The 17406-nt window shown below is 41.5% G+C and overlaps 2 protein-coding genes across 2 annotated transcripts; both read right to left on the reverse strand.

Annotated features, from left to right (window-relative positions):
• Window positions 1–5953: 5953 nt before the first annotated feature.
• Window positions 5954–8684, reverse strand: GCK72_018894 (uncharacterized protein; the record flags this gene model as incomplete). Its single annotated transcript, XM_003115527.2, has 10 exons — window positions 5954–6130; window positions 6178–6466; window positions 6512–6735; window positions 6780–7040; window positions 7326–7387; window positions 7432–7550; window positions 7701–7769; window positions 7815–8328; window positions 8379–8518; window positions 8566–8684. 10 exons carry the CDS (start codon window positions 8682–8684, stop codon window positions 5954–5956), a joined length of 1974 nt encoding a protein of 657 aa, XP_003115575.2.
• Window positions 8685–9718: 1034 nt separating this feature from the next.
• GCK72_018895 (uncharacterized protein) lies at window positions 9719–10566 on the reverse strand (the record flags this gene model as incomplete). The annotated part of the gene is made up of 3 exons (XM_053732786.1): window positions 9719–9925; window positions 9979–10076; window positions 10311–10566. The coding sequence occupies 3 exons, from the start codon at window positions 10564–10566 to the stop codon at window positions 9719–9721; spliced, it is 561 nt and encodes a 186-aa protein (XP_053581699.1).
• Between the last annotated feature and the right edge of the window lie 6840 nt (window positions 10567–17406).

The raw sequence follows: 17406 nt of genomic DNA on the forward strand, positions 1-17406 counted from the left end.
AACCTGTCAAAACAGCCCTTCGGGCTGAGAAGAAGCGCCACAAGCACGTGGCAAAGGATTATCGACATCCGCAGACAGTCGAGGAGCAGCAAGGAACAAGTCGACAAGTCGTCGAGTGACAAGGAAGCAAGACAACAAGCCAACAACATAGTGCAAGGAGAATTAGCAGAAGTTCAAGGAGTCTTCGTAAGAAAACGGAAGAAAGAACGTGATTCGTCATCATCGACACGTGGTACCAATCAAAGCCGCCGGAAGAAGAAAAACGCCTGAAAATCTGAAAATCCAATCGTTCTCCGGGTTTTTCCGATGCAAAGAAAGGAAATTCTTTGCAAATCGATGAACTACAGTAAGAACTTCTCGAGGAAAGGCGCATGGTGAGGCGCAGCCGACAGGTCTCGGCACGACAAACCGCAGACGCGACCGCGTCGCCTACCGTAAGCTGGAGCGAGCGACAACAACAACAACAAGTCGTCATTTTGGTTTTCGAAAGTCGCCGGAGTAATTTTTCTCTCCGTTTTCGCTGTTTTCGTCGAAATTTTCGCGTTTCTTTTGCTGAAAAATATTTTTAGCAAGCATCCCAGCTCATTTTCGTGATAAATCGCCGCTCAAATTCACAAAATTTTCGAGAAAGACAAAATTTCGTCTTGGCCTAAAATATTTTCGCTGTTTTACGTATGTTTTCGTCTTTCGCGGACCATTTCCGGTCTCTCTCATGGTCAAACGTCTAGCTTACGCTCGTATTTTCAGACTGGAACGTCAAAGCAACAACCGTCAAGGAGGAGAAGGCTACGCCGAAGCGATACAGGTCAGTCACGGGGTTGGTGGAGGGGCTGACCACTGTGTCAGCCCACCAACTGCCGTGTCTGATCTCGCTGAGGTCACTTCTCCGGTCATAAGCATAAAACCGAGCGGTGCCTCGGGTGAAAGCCTGAGCCCGTCTCGAAATACACTTGAAACAGCCGGTATCTCGGGCTTCGGCTTGAATACAGCTTACATTGCTAATCGGTTGAAAGAAATCGGAGAAATCCGTGATCTGGAAAACTTTTCAGGTGACGAAGATACATCGGTCAATCAACGGAAGTACACCGAAGAACAAGACGAAGCAAGAGACGAAGAAAACTTCGATGATGGTTTCATTCCTCAAGTAATGGCGCTGTCGTACGGAACAGCCTTTCCAGTGGAAACTTACGGTGGAACAACCCGAGAAGACTTCAATGGATTCGTTCGGGCATTCAATGATCGAATGTTAGCAATGGATGCGGATGCTTCGGATGAAGACAAAAAGCGAGTGTTCCTCACAGCGCTTAAAGATCAAGCAAGGGACAGAGCAGAGAGTATTCTGACGGATAACCCGAATGCAACATTCAAGGACATCGTCCAAGGAATGAAGGCGATTTTCGTGGGCACAAGTCATATGCAAAGAAGCAAGGCACTTTTGCGTTCATGCAAGCAAGTCACCGGAGAGTCTGCCGACTCCTTCTTCCACAGGATCAGCAAGCTGGCTAAGCAGTCGTACCCAGGTAACTCCGGGTTTCAGAAGGAAGTCACACTGGAACAGTTCCTGAATGGCTTGAACCAGACAATTAGGACTCAGGTCATGCTCCGTACACCAGCTACTCCCGAAGAGGCACTCAGTTTCGCTCAAACTGTTGAAGGATGCTTAACACCGGCAGATCAACCCGCATCATGTGCTCAACTCCCTGAATTGATATCCTCGCTGACGAACATGGTCGTCGACCTTCAGAACCAGAATAGCCGACGTGACGTCTCTCGAAACAACAGAGAACGAAACTACAACGAAAGTGGGAACGAGTGGTCCGAAAGAAAGTGTTACTATTGCCAAAAGACCGGACACTACCTTCGAGGTTGCCGTCAGAGGAGGGAAGATCGCGAGAACGGAATCATTAACCAACGATCCAACAGGACTTGGAACCCGCGAGATAGTCACCCGGTAGATGTCAACGCAGTTTGTCGACACGACGAAGTGGAGGCTCTTCGCAATGCAATCAAGGCAAGAGATGACCAGCTCGAGGAGTTCAAGAGGCGGCACGACAGGATGTTCCATGATGGTTCCTACTCGTCTGAAAGCAACGCGAGCGTTTCCATGATACACTGGCCTACGCAAGTAGCGGAGCAGAGCCCACAAGTGCATCAGGCTGTCTTCAATCAGCATCGTATCGGATCGGAGCAGATCACAGCTCAGGTACCAATCAAAGCCAACGGCTTCAGGTGTAGCGCATTGTTCGATACGGGATCCAACATCACCATTGCTGGCGACAACACACGCAAGATTCTGGAAATCGAGCAGCTGATAAAGACTCCCATCGACCACGCCTGTGGCATAGGAGGAAACCAGGTAAAAATGGCCGGCTCCGCCGACATTCTCTTCCAGATTGGCTCCGTGAGCATCAGTCAGCGTACCTACTTCACTGTCGGTAGTTGCACCCCTGGAAACCCACGCAGTTACGATGTCATCTTTGGCAACGACTTGCTGTCAAGGTTGCCGATGTTCGTCTTCGACTATGTCAACGCATCACTCCATATTGGGAAGGACATCCTGCCACTCGGTACCAACCCACCCGCAACTCCGAGCCCATCGCAGTTCGACATCAAGGTCGCGGAAGAAACGGTAAATCCCCCCAAGATTGGAGCGGATTGTGAAGGGTGCTATCCCAGGGGAATTCAGTCGCACCTCGGAGCTCACTATTCTGACAGCACCACTGAGTCTGCCAAGTGAGTGTCTGTTCGCGGCTCCACCGGTAATGTCATCTAACAACGTCGCGTTGATGATCACGGACGCTTCTGAAAATCCACCAGCTCAAGGAGTCGTACAATAAACTCCGGAGGGACAACTATTGCTCCACAAGCAGGGACTAGACACATCAAACACGACCACCAAGCACCATGGCCCAGTGGACAGAATTTGGCCGAAAGAATAAGTTTTCCTAGGTCTAAGTTTATCTTGGTTTAGTAGACCAGGGACGGTCTCGTTTAAAAAAGGGAGCCGGGAAATGTCATCCTGGATGAATTTCTTGGTGTAGACCTAGGAAAAGCGGTTCCCAAACCAATTTTCACACCCTTTTTGAACCCCAAATTTCCATGACTTTTGTTCGGTTTCCAGAGAAATTCGTTCACTGCAACCACTGGTTCCACACTGGACATTCTAGTCACGTGAGCTCTGGCCACATCGGCAACACACTTCGTGTCAATCAGGCAACACCGTGGTCCAAACCAAGCAGTCGAAGGATGATCGATGGATCAAGTCATCAGTCCGTTCTTTGGACGATCGAGGACGATCTCGAATAAAAGATGGGAGGTGTAAAGTATGGACTGGATTCAACGGACTGATAATTCTAACTTTCATTGTCTGCGTCTCCACGCGCACATCTATCTCTCACCCTTTGTTATTGTCCCACCATTTGACCTCTCCCGTTTGCCCTACGCCCGCGGGCGCCATTGTCTCCCACCCCCAGATCAGTATATAAGGCCGAGCGGAAGCTCATTCCGGGCCGGTCTCCGTACCCCTAACTTGTTGCCTTTTCTCTTGTTACTTACCTTTGTTATTCCCTTATCCCCCAGCGCCACTTTATCTGTAACACTTAGCTTTTAGTCAATAAACTCTTATTTAGCGCATAACTGTTTATGGGTTGTCTAAACACGCATAATCGGTACTAAAGGAAAAATGAACTAGAAAATCACCAAAAGACAACTAATAGATGTGATGGAATATTATTGAGCATTTCTTTCTTGAAATTTGTGTGAGCCAGAGAAACCTCCCACCTCTGAACATAAACCGCGTCCTCTTCCAACCGTCTAGATCAAGGTGTTTCGAAATTTCCCCGCGCTTTTTGCTATAAAATTCCTCATGTCAACTTTTCATTTTTAAACAATTTCGAAGAGTTGAAAAAATGTACATTTGACAAAATCTGTTAAACTCTTCAGAAGAGCCGCTCGATGATCAGACAGTTATTGAGACCCAGGTCTGGAACTAGGAAATCTCGGTGTATTAATTGAAAACGGCGTTGCGGGCAACATACGATTCAGGCTTTGTCCTTCGCATGTGAGGGTGGAATTCTCGAGGATGTCGGCTGTTTTGTAGAACATGTAGCCTTCTTTGTGGCCGACCGATATGATTCTGAAAATAGGAAATGATTAGGAAGAGTTGAGGAAACGGATGGTTATGTCTTGCTCCCAAAAAAGTTTCTGAGCAGTTTGCTTTCAAGTTTTTAGTTCTGATGAAATTCTAGAAAGACTTCTCTTCAATTCTTCAGAATATCTTTTTCAAATTTTAAGAGTTACTTCATTCACTCCATTTTAGTAGAATCTCGATTTCTCTACTAAATTTTTCTTTCTCTTCCCGCCACAAAAGAATCTTTCACATTTTTTTTTTCGATATTTGTCCCTGAAGCCGTCGCAGAGGAAACGGGTCCCATGACGCCCCCTTTTCCTTCCAAAAGCTGGGGAAGACCGAATTGATTTTTCAAAATATTGATTAAAACACCGTTCAATTCTCAGAGAGAATGTTGAATCGGAACATTTCGCAGTAGAATATTGTCATCTTCAGTCAGTTTTAGACAAAAATTAGAATTCCTTTTTTGTTGAAAATACGAGTTCTCTTCTTTCTACTTTTGATTGTGAGTGATTCCTGATCAAACGTGAACATATTTTGTTTCTTCTTACTTAGAATCTTGATTGAATCCTATGTAATTGATAGTTTCAGGAGTGTCATCTGTGTTTGAAGCGGACATCTGTAAAATGGATTTTTAAAATTTTGTATTAAAAAGAAGATTGTAGAAAAATAAGAAGAATACTGAGCAAGGCCAAATAGGAAGAGACAAGAAATCAGGGATGAGCAATTAAGGAAAAGAAGAATCGAGTCGACAAACAGAGCGCACTGAGGTGAGAACAGACACATGCGAGATGGGTCACCAGTGTACGTCAGCTGATGGGTGGAGAAGAACATGCGCGCTATTGGCAACCGGGGCACGCGCTTTTCGCAATACTGCCGCATAGACGCTTTGCTGTGAGGGAGTCATTGTTCTTGCGTAGTACGTCAAACACGAGAAATCAAATGTTCTGTGTCTCTTGTTTATTGACGTTTGTTTTTACGAATTTTCGGTAGATGATGGGGGAAGGGGATACTGTAGCAGCATGACTATTTTGTAGCTCTCATTAAAAAAGTGTAAAGTATGGACTGGATTCAACGGACTGATAATTCTAACTTTCATTGTCTGCGTCTCCACGCGCACATCTATCTCTCACCCTTTGTTATTGTCCCACCATTTGACCTCTCCCGTTTGCCCTACGCCCGCGGGCGCCATTGTCTCCCACCCCCAGATCAGTATATAAGGCCGAGCGGAAGCTCATTCCGGGCCGGTCTCCGTACCCCTAACTTGTTGCCTTTTCTCTTGTTACTTACCTTTGTTATTCCCTTATCCCCCAGCGCCACTTTATCTGTAACACTTAGCTTTTAGTCAATAAACTCTTATTTAGCGCATAACTGTTTATGGGTTGTCTAAACACGCATAATCGGTACTAAAGGAAAAATGAACTAGAAAATCACCAAAAGACAACTAATAGATGTGATGGAATATTATTGAGCATTTCTTTCTTGAAATTTGTGTGAGCCAGAGAAACCTCCCACCTCTGAACATAAACCGCGTCCTCTTCCAACCGTCTAGATCAAGGTGTTTCGAAATTTCCCCGCGCTTTTTGCTATAAAATTCCTCATGTCAACTTTTCATTTTTAAACAATTTCGAAGAGTTGAAAAAATGTACATTTGACAAAATCTGTTAAACTCTTCACTAAGAAAAGATTCTGTGAAATTTAAACATTTTACCGAGAGAATAATAATTATTACAAATAGTTTTATGAATACATTTATATACAGACGAAGAGAAAAGGCACTGGATTCTGAAGGTAAACTATTTATCAATAAAAAAAGAACAATTCTCAAATTCCAAAATTTCTTTCAGAATTCAACATTTCATAAAAACGATCTATCCGTTTTTGATAGAGTGGCTTCAGATACTCGTAACCGGCAGTTGATAAATGGGATCCATCATAAACTAGTGATTTGTAACTCTCTTTTTCATACAGATAAAATGCATCTTGATCGTTTGTCAGAGCCTGAAAATGAGTGATATGTGAATCCATGGGTATTCGAAACAACTCACTTTCTGAATATCATTGAAATAGCAATTACTGCAATTCATTCCCAATAATCGATCTGTTTGTCTTCTAACTTGCTCAGCTACTTTTTCCAAACTAATCGACAAATTCTCATCGATATCTTTCCTGAATATCAAACTTCTTCCAATGATGTTCGATGGAATAACATTAATGACATAATAGGGAAGATCGACATAAATCAACTTGGCCATCTTCTTGAATTTATTCATTGTACTCTGAACAACTTCATCGAGATCGTTCGGTATACTGTCGAGTTTATTAAAATGTATTTCACTGAAAATTCTCAGTAGATTTATGTGAAAATATAGAAAGTCTTACTTCATTCCTTGGACGATCCAAATCAGATCTGGATTGATTTCTTCTGCCATATCCAGAACTGCCTGGTTATAGTACGGAGCCATTTCCAGAAGAGGAGCTCCACCATGCTTGGCAAACAACCGAATTTCTTCATACTGTCCGTCAAAAAGATTGAAAATTGTGGAAAATGCTCTGATTGCCAAGGAATTCCCTATGACCATAATTATACCGGTACCATTGCTTTTCTAAATGAAATGAGTAGTTTTGGATTCCAATGAAAATGGATTACATGAGAACAATATTCAATTCCAAACTTATCGATTGCCAAATCAACAGTTGTCTCGTTATAATCACACTCCAGCTCCGAGGTTTCAGTTATAATATTAGAGGAATTGAAATTGAATTCAATTTTTTCAATTGTGGAATCCGGGAGTGTCTCAATTGCAAAACATTGACTGTGTTCCACCAATGGATACAATGATAAACATATTCCGATAACGAAGACAGAAATTGTGAAGTTCACATAGAAGTCGAGGCGAAGAAGGGTCCGCTGAAATCTGGTTTTTAGAAATCTTGAAATCTGTTGTTCTTCTATTTTCTATTAAATGAGTGGTTCCCTGGTTTTTCCGAAATCGAACAGAAAAAGATGTCTAGACATTGTCGCCAATTCCGATTGGTTTTTTCCATGTAGACTTTTCTACTTGATCCATGGTTTTACATCTAGACAAGAAAGCGGAGTGGTAATAAAAGCATTTTTCCAAAAAAGCCATGAAACTTTTGAGATAAATCTCAAGATATATTTCGAATCTTCACGTAATTATTCCTAAAATCTTACCTCCAATGCATAATGACACAGTAGAGATAGAGCAAACACTACAAGAACAGCAGTAGTCGCTTCTGAAAACTTATTCTGTTGGAATTTTGCAAAGCTCCGAAACTACCGTAGGCATTCAGTCCAATATTATCTTTTTGTTGGATGTACTCGAAAAACTTGATGACAGGCCAATGGATTAGGTAGGTCGCGTAAGAGATGTCTCCGATGAAGACTAGAGGTTGCAGTCTGAAAATTAATACAGATATTCAGAAGAAGTTTTCCTATTTTCGAAATTTCTGTCTCTGACCGTTCTGACTCATTGATTTTCATTGCTGATGCTGCAATGCAACCTAATTTCGAGTACTCGCATGGAGAATGTTCAGAAATAATACTTACGTTAAAAAGGAGTTTTCTAATTTCCCACAAAGAAAACATAGAACTGCGGCAGACAATGACATAATCAATCTAAAAAAATAATTGCGGCATTGAAGATTATCTTATACGAGTTACCTTGTTGAATGTTCTCCAAAAATCCAAGGAAATGTGACTACTGTAGTTATAATAGCCAGCAATAAATATGGAAAGCCATCAATCACATTGAACTTTTCTTCTTTTCTCTTCTTTTCTGTACATAAATCCATCACTTCATCATTTTTTTGAGAGAGCTCAAAAGCTACGGAACCCAATAGAAATTGCCAAACTCTTGATGCCAGAAAGCAGTAAGAAAGTTCAAATGGAGTGAGAAGTTGGAAGAAGAAAAGGATGAGAATTGCAAGCGAATATGCAAGAATTCGATTGAAGAACGGCAAATTTGAAGCAATAAAATGAATTATTGGAACCATCAGATAGTACTGTAACTCAGTTGCGAGTGACCAAAGATGGGTAAGAAAACGGATTGTGGAGATTTGATCCCAGTATGAATGATGTTCGAAAATGGGTTGGTAGTTGGATAGAAGTGAGAGACACCATTTGATATCTTGTAGAAATTCAGTTCGTTCTGATTTCAGAACCAGACAGAGAACACCTGGAAGAATTAAAATGATTGAAAGAAATATGAATATATAAATAAATTACCTAGAATTGTGGCAAGAATAGTGAAATAATAAAGTGGCACTATTCGGCTGAATCGCTTTTTATAGAAGTTCACAACTGACTGAAGCGTGAATTCTTTGGAGAGAATTCGAGTCATGAGATATCCAGATAACACGAAAAACCTGAAAATCCACTTCAAATCTCGAAAAACAGAAACAGTAAGTATTACATATCCACTCCAACAAATCCATTGGCAAAACTTTTTGGGAATAGATGAAAAATCAAAACGAGAATTATTGAGATTCCTCGTAGACCTTGTAAACTTTGAAGTTTATTGCCAGCTGACATAGTATCTGGAAACAAGTGAGTGAATGAAAGAAGGAATCGAAAGTTTTTTGGAAAAGATCCAAAGAAAAACATGGCGACGGGCGGCGCAATCTCGATCATTTGCATATTCAGGTCACTGGTTTTCACAGTAGTAGTAGCACAGTTTCACACTTTCTTTAGAAGAAAAACTACAGTGTTACGAGAGAATTAATGAGGCATTCAGAAGTGAATATAGTTTGGAAGAGGGCGAGGGTTTCTTGAAAGTTCAAAAGTTTGATTGCTTCTGTTGGGAGGTTATAAGAACAAACAAGACTAGCACGCATGCATAGTAATAAATGACAAAAATGATTCTCGTAGAACACAACCTTGCAGATATTCAGAAAAGCGGATAGTCGGACAGTCAACCACTTTGAAGTTCATGAGATCTTGAAAGGAAATGTAAGTCGTTGGTCAATTAACCACTTTCACAGTACTTGAGATGCCAGGATTGATTTTTTCTGCACCTTTCGATCTTTCAAACAAACGGAAAGGGTCTGTGTTCAGTGACCAGTTTGTGCGTGTAGAATGTCTCGAATACGTGTTTTCATTATATAATTTCATAACTGAAATAGTTAAGTTCACATGAGCAAACCCATTCGGTAAGAGATCGCTGATCTCGCTTGAACTGTAAAAGTAGAAATGACATGAAACTGAGTGATAGCGTATGATTGAGAAAAATGTAAAAGTGTATGATTGGGAATCACTATCTCTTGGACTATAGATAGTCTGTTTTTTATGAACTATATCATCAGTTGATTTCTAGGTCAACTTATTTATACGGAGATAATGTTTCATTTTCGTTTCATTTTCGTTTTCTAATCGAGTCCATTTTTTCAATGGTTCGAATGGTCACGATAGTCTTCCAGTTGTTCCTGGCACTGTGAAACCAAGAAAACCGACAATTTCTTTGTATACATTTCAAAGTCCCTGTTGAACGTCTTGAAGTCAAGAAATATATTTATTTCACTTTTCGAAAATATTACTGTACATAGAAATAACTTAAATTCATGAAATCATCACATCAATCGTCTTCTAACCACATCAGAAAGTTGTTTGAATAGGAAACAAGTGACATCACCGACAGAATGTTGACAGAATAATTCTGTATTAGCCACATACGAAAAGTCTCCTCGGGCACAAATGACGTTGAATCGACCGCCCATTGTTGACTCCGCTTCTTCTTGGATTCTACGTTTAGCTATCGCAGTGACACGATCAATTTTCTGAAAAAGAGTTATGAATGTGGATTGGGACAGGATTTGAAAACGGAACACACATTCTCGATGATTTTACGAAGCTCTTCTGAATTACATCTGCTAGAAGAAGTTGCTGTTGAATCTGAATCATCTTCTCGTTTGACGCGTCTTACTCTTTCTGAAAATTAGAAGGAATACATCAAAAGGTGAAATCCTGCTAAATTAGTTTATAATTCGTTCCCGTGTTAAAAAATATTAAAACTATACTCCTTTCTTCTGAAATGCAAAAACCGATTGATCGATCAGAATATATGAAAATATGGAAAATCGGAAATAGTCCCTTTGGAACTTTTCTCTTAATCTTTAATAACTTTCTATCAATATTTATATTTCCAGTTTCTAAAACTCTTACCGTGATCAGCAACGTATGTCGCATTACTCAACATTGCCAACTGCCTTCTCTTCCGTTTTCCATTACAAGTTCCACATGAATTACAGCAATTTGGTGGAGGAGAAGGAGTACAAGTCATTATAGGAGCACATGGGGTTACTGTAGGACATGTCGATGGAGGAGGAGTACACGTACATCCACAGTTTGAGCCGCCAGAAGATGGGAAGAAAAAGGAAAGAGTTGATGGGAACAGAAGGAAAAGCAAGAGAATCTCCATCAGGAATATTAAAAGAAACTTTTTGAGGAGTGTCCATGAGAAATGAAACTGTGCTAATCCTTTAATCCAAAGCAATGGGAAAGAGAACAAAGGTGAAATGGGAAAAGAAGAGAGAAGAGGAGAAACTGGTTTGAACAGGAGACCAGTTCTCTTATATTCGTCTCTGAACTGACAACTGAATTCCAGTGTGACAATATGATCGTTAAGATACAATTTTGGGCCAAAATTTTAAGTCCACAAACACAAGGTCACTTTCCCATTTCGATCATACACTATACCGATTGTATGTATACGCTTGTTTCTCATCCGCCATCCATCTTATTTGTTGGCCGTCTTAAGAACAGCTATGTTGGAGTGATTATTTTTAAATCTTAAAATTATTTTATTTTGACCAGTTCAGTGAAAAATATTGATGAGACAACGACAACCACATAAACGGACACACATAGACGTGGACAAACAAGTAGTCATTTTATTGTAGAAAAAAAACGGGACCAACAAGTTTTCTCCATTCAAAAAATGGAGAATCATCGAGTACGGCACAATTTAGAATTCAGATTTAAAAAACGATGACTGAGCAAACGAAAACAGGTTCATATGACTAATGCAAGTTAATGGGACTTTTGAAAACTGGAAAATTTATAAGGATTCATTCAGAAACCTGAGTGAATAGGCAAACGAATCCATCCGGCAGCATATTCTTAGATAGCCTACTGCTCCTCACATGGAAGAACCCTATAACCAGTGGGAATATGGGGATCGAATGCAGGTTAATGGGACTTTTAAAAACTGGAGAATTTATAAGGATTCATTCAGAAACCTGAGTGAATAGGCAAACGAATCCATCCGGCAGCATATTCTTAGATAGCCTACTGCTCCTCACATGGAAGAACCCTATAACCGGTGGGAATATGGGGATCGAATGCAGGTTAATGGGACTTTTAAAAACTGGAGAATGTTTAGGGATTCATTCAGAAACCTGAGTGGATAGGCAAACGAATCCATCCGGCAGCATATTCTTAGATAGCCTACTGCTCCTCACATGGAAGAACCCTATAACCAGTGGGAATATGGGGATCGAATGCAGGTTAATGGGACTTTTGAAAACTGGAGAATTTATAAGGATTCATTCAGAAACCTGAGTGAATAGGCAAACGAATCCATCCGGCAGCATATTCTTAGATAGCCTACTGCTCCTCACATGAAAGAACCCTATAACCAGTGGGAATATGGGGATCGAATGCAGGTTAATGGGACTTTTGAAAACTGGAGAATTTATAAGGATTCATTCAGAAACCTGAGTGAATAGGCAAACGAATCCATCCGGCAGCATATTCTTAGATAGCCTACTGCTCCTCACATGAAAGAACCCTATAACCAGTGGGAATATGGGGATCGAATGCAGGTTAATGGGACTTTTGAAAACTGGAGAATTTATAAGGATTCATTCAGAAACCTGAGTGAATAGGCAAACGAATCCATCAGGCAGCATATTCTTAGATGGCCTACTGCTCCTCACATGGAAGAACCCTATAACCGGTGGGAATATGGGGATCGAATGCAGGTTAATGGGACTTTTGAAAACTGGAAAATGTTTAGGGATTCATTCAGAAACCTGAGTGGATAGGCAAACGAATCCATCCGGAAGCATATTCTTAGATAGCCTACTGCTCTTCACATGGAAGAACCCTATAACCGGTGGGAATATGGGGATCGAATGCAGGTTAATGGGACTTTTAAAAACTGGAAAATGTTTAGGGATTCATTCAGAAACCTGAGTGAATAGGCAACCGAATCCATCCGGCAGCATATTCTTAGATAGCCTACTGCTCCTCACATGGAAGAACCCTATAACCGGTGGGAATATGGGGATCGAATGCAGGTTAATGGGACTTTTGAAAACTGGAAAATGTTTAGGGATTCATTCAGAAACCTGAGTGGATAGGCAAACGAATCCATCCGGCAGCATATTCTTAGATAGCCTACTGCTCCTCACATGGAAGAACCCTATAACCGGTGGGAATATGGGGATCGAATGCAGGTTAATGGGACTTTTGAAAACTGGAAAATGTTTAGGGATTCATTCAGAAACCTGAGTGGATAGGCAAACGAATCCATCCGGCAGCATATTCTTAGATAGCCTACTGCTCCTCACATGGAAGAACCCTATAACCGGTGGGAATATGGGGATCGAATGCAGGTTAATGGGACTTTTGAAAACTGGAAAATGTTTAGGGATTCATTCAGAAACCTGAGTGGATAGGCAAACGAATCCATCCGGAAGCATATTCTTAGATAGCCTACTGCTCTTCACATGGAAGAACCCTATAACCGGTGGGAATATGGGGATCGAATGCAGGTTAATGGGACTTTTAAAAACTGGAAAATGTTTAGGGATTCATTCAGAAACCTGAGTGAATAGGCAAACGAATCCATCCGGCAGCATATTCTTAGATAGCCTACTGCTCCTCACATGGAAGAACCCTATAACCGGTGGGAATATGGGGATCGAATGCAGGTTAATGGGACTTTTAAAAACTGGAAAATGTTTAGGGATTCATTCAGAAACCTGAGTGAATAGGCAAACGAATCCATCCGGCAGCATATTCTTAGATAGCCTACTGCTCCTCACATGGAAGAACCCTATAACCGGTGGGAATATGGGGATCGAATGCAGGTTAATGGGACTTTTAAAAACTGGAAAATGTTTAGGGATTCATTCAGAAACCTGAGTGAATAGGCAAACGAATCCATCCGGCAGCATATTCTTAGATAGCCTACTGCTCCTCACATGGAAGAACCCTATAACCGGTGGGAATATGGGGATCGAATGCAGGTTAATGGGACTTTTAAAAACTGGGAAATGTTTAGGGATTCATTCAGAAACCTGAGTGAATAGGCAAACGAATCCATCCGGCAGCATATTCTTAGATAGCCTACTGCTCCTCACATGGAAGAACCCTATAACCGGTGGGAATATGGGGATCGAATGCAGGTTAATGGGACTTTTAAAAACTGGAAAATGTTTAGGGATTCATTCAGAAACCTGAGTGAATAGGCAAACGAATCCATCCGGCAGCATATTCTTAGATAGCCTACTGCTCCTCACATGGAAGAACCCTATAACCGGTGGGAATATGGGGATCGAATGCAGGTTAATGGGACTTTTAAAAACTGGAGAATGTTTAGGGATTCATTCAGAAACCTGAGTGGATAGGCAAACGAATCCATCCGGCAGCATATTCTTAGATAGCCTACTGCTCCTCACATGGAAGAACCCTATAACCGGTGGGAATATGGGGATCGAATGCAGGTTAATGGGACTTTTAAAAACTGGAGAATTTATAAGGATTCATTCAGAAACCTGAGTGAATAGGCAAACGAATCCATCCGGCAGCATATTCTTAGATAGCCTACTGCTCCTCACATGAAAGAACCCTATAACCGGTGGGAATATGGGGATCGAATGCAGGTTAATGGGACTTTTAAAAACTGGAGAATGTTTAGGGATTCATTCAGAAACCTGAGTGGATAGGCAAACGAATCCATCCGGCAGCATATTCTTAGATAGCCTACTGCTCCTCACATGGAAGAACCCTATAACCGGTGGGAATATGGGGATCGAATGCAGGTTAATGGGACTTTTGAAAACTGGAGAATTTATAAGGATTCATTCAGAAACCTGAGTGAATAGGCAAACGAATCCATCCGGCAGCATATTCTTAGATAGCCTACTGCTCCTCACATGAAAGAACCCTATAACCAGTGGGAATATGGGGATCGAATGCAGGTTAATGGGACTTTTGAAAACTGGAGAATTTATAAGGATTCATTCAGAAACCTGAGTGAATAGGCAAACGAATCCATCCGGCAGCATATTCTTAGATAGCCTACTGCTCCTCACATGGAAGAACCCTATAACCGGTGGGAATATGGGGATCGAATGCAGGTTAATGGGACTTTTAAAAACTGGAAAATGTTTAGGGATTCATTCAGAAACCTGAGTGAATAGGCAAACGAATCCATCCGGCAGCATATTCTTAGATAGCCTACTGCTCCTCACATGGAAGAACCCTATAACCGGTGGGAATATGGGGATCGAATGCAGGTTAATGGGACTTTTAAAAACTGGAAAATGTTTAGGGATTCATTCAGAAACCTGAGTGAATAGGCAAACGAATCCATCCGGCAGCATATTCTTAGATAGCCTACTGCTCCTCACATGGAAGAACCCTATAACCGGTGGGAATATGGGGATCGAATGCAGGTTAATGGGACATTTAAAAACTGGAGAATTTATAAGGATTCATTCAGAAACCTGAGTGAATAGGCAAACGAATCCATCCGGCAGCATATTCTTAGATAGCCTACTGCTCCTCACATGGAAGAACCCTATAACCGGTGGGAATATGGGGATCGAATGCAGGTTAATGGGACTTTTAAAAACTGGAAAATGTTTAGGGATTCATTCAGAAACCTGAGTGAATAGGCAAACGAATCCATCCGGCAGCATATTCTTAGATAGCCTACTGCTCCTCACATGGAAGAACCCTATAACCGGTGGGAATATGGGGATCGAATGCAGGTTAATGGGACTTTTGAAAACTGGAGAATTTATAAGGATTCATTCAGAAACCTGAGTGAATAGGCAAACGAATCCATCCGGCAGCATATTCTTAGATAGCCTACTGCTCCTCACATGAAAGAACCCTATAACCAGTGGGAATATGGGGATCGAATGCAGGTTAATGGGACTTTTGAAAACTGGAAAATGTTTAGGGATTCATTCAGAAACCTGAGTGAATAGGCAAACGAATCCATCCGGCAGCATATTCTTAGATAGCCTACTGCTCCTCACATGAAAGAACCCTATAACCGGTGGGAATATGGGGATCGAATGCAGGTTAATGGGACTTTTAAAAACTGGAGAATGTTTAGGGATTCATTCAGAAACCTGAGTGGATAGGCAAACGAATCCATCCGGCAGCATATTCTTAGATAGCCTACTGCTCCTCACATGGAAGAACCCTATAACCGGTGGGAATATGGGGATCGAATGCAGGTTAATGGGACTTTTGAAAACTGGAGAATTTATAAGGATTCATTCAGAAACCTGAGTGAATAGGCAAACGAATCCATCCGGCAGCATATTCTTAGATAGCCTACTGCTCCTCACATGAAAGAACCCTATAACCAGTGGGAATATGGGGATCGAATGCAGGTTAATGGGACTTTTGAAAACTGGAGAATTTATAAGGATTCATTCAGAAACCTGAGTGAATAGGCAAACGAATCCATCCGGCAGCATATTCTTAGATAGCCTACTGCTCCTCACATGGAAGAACCCTATAACCGGTGGGAATATGGGGATCGAATGCAGGTTAATGGGACTTTTAAAAACTGGAAAATGTTTAGGGATTCATTCAGAAACCTGAGTGAATAGGCAAACGAATCCATCCGGCAGCATATTCTTAGATAGCCTACTGCTCCTCACATGGAAGAACCCTATAACCGGTGGGAATATGGGGATCGAATGCAGGTTAATGGGACTTTTAAAAACTGGAAAATGTTTAGGGATTCATTCAGAAACCTGAGTGAATAGGCAAACGAATCCATCCGGCAGCATATTCTTAGATAGCCTACTGCTCCTCACATGGAAGAACCCTATAACCGGTGGGAATATGGGGATCGAATGCAGGTTAATGGGACATTTAAAAACTGGAGAATTTATAAGGATTCATTCAGAAACCTGAGTGAATAGGCAAACGAATCCATCCGGCAGCATATTCTTAGATAGCCTACTGCTCCTCACATGGAAGAACCCTATAACCGGTGGGAATATGGGGATCGAATGCAGGTTAATGGGACTTTTAAAAACTGGAAAATGTTTAGGGATTCATTCAGAAACCTGAGTGAATAGGCAAACGAATCCATCCGGCAGCATATTCTTAGATAGCCTACTGCTCCTCACATGGAAGAACCCTATAACCGGTGGGAATATGGGGATCGAATGCAGGTTAATGGGACTTTTGAAAACTGGAGAATTTATAAGGATTCATTCAGAAACCTGAGTGAATAGGCAAACGAATCCATCCGGCAGCATATTCTTAGATAGCCTACTGCTCCTCACATGAAAGAACCCTATAACCAGTGGGAATATGGGGATCGAATGCAGGTTAATGGGACTTTTGAAAACTGGAAAATGTTTAGGGATTCATTCAGAAACCTGAGTGAATAGGCAAACGAATCCATCCGGCAGCATATTCTTAGATAGCCTACTGCTCCTCACATGGAAGAACCCTATAACCGGTGGGAATATGGGGATCGAATGCAGGTTAATGGGACTTTTAAAAACTGGAAAATGTTTAGGGATTCATTCAGAAACCTGAGTGAATAGGCAAACGAATCCATCCGGCAGCATATTCTTAGATAGCCTACTGCTCCTCACATGGAAGAACCCTATAACCGGTGGGAATATGGGGATCGAATGCAGGTTAATGGGACTTTTGAAAACTGGAGAATTTATAAGGATTCATTCAGAAACCTGAGTGAATAGGCAAACGAATCCATCCGGCAGCATATTCTTAGATAGCCTACTGCTCCTCACATGGAAGAACCCTATAACCGGTGGGAATATGGGGATCGAATGCAGGTTAATGGGACATTTAAAAACTGGAGAATTTATAAGGATTCATTCAGAAACCTGAGTGAATAGGCAAACGAATCCATCCGGCAGCATATTCTTAGATAGCCTACTGCTCCTCACATGGAAGAACCCTATAACCGGTGGGAATATGGGGATCGAATGCAGGTTAATGGGACTTTTAAAAACTGGAAAAT

Source organism: Caenorhabditis remanei, chromosome V, assembly GCF_010183535.1.
Source record: "Caenorhabditis remanei strain PX506 chromosome V, whole genome shotgun sequence".
NCBI lineage: Eukaryota > Metazoa > Nematoda > Chromadorea > Rhabditida > Rhabditidae > Caenorhabditis > Caenorhabditis remanei.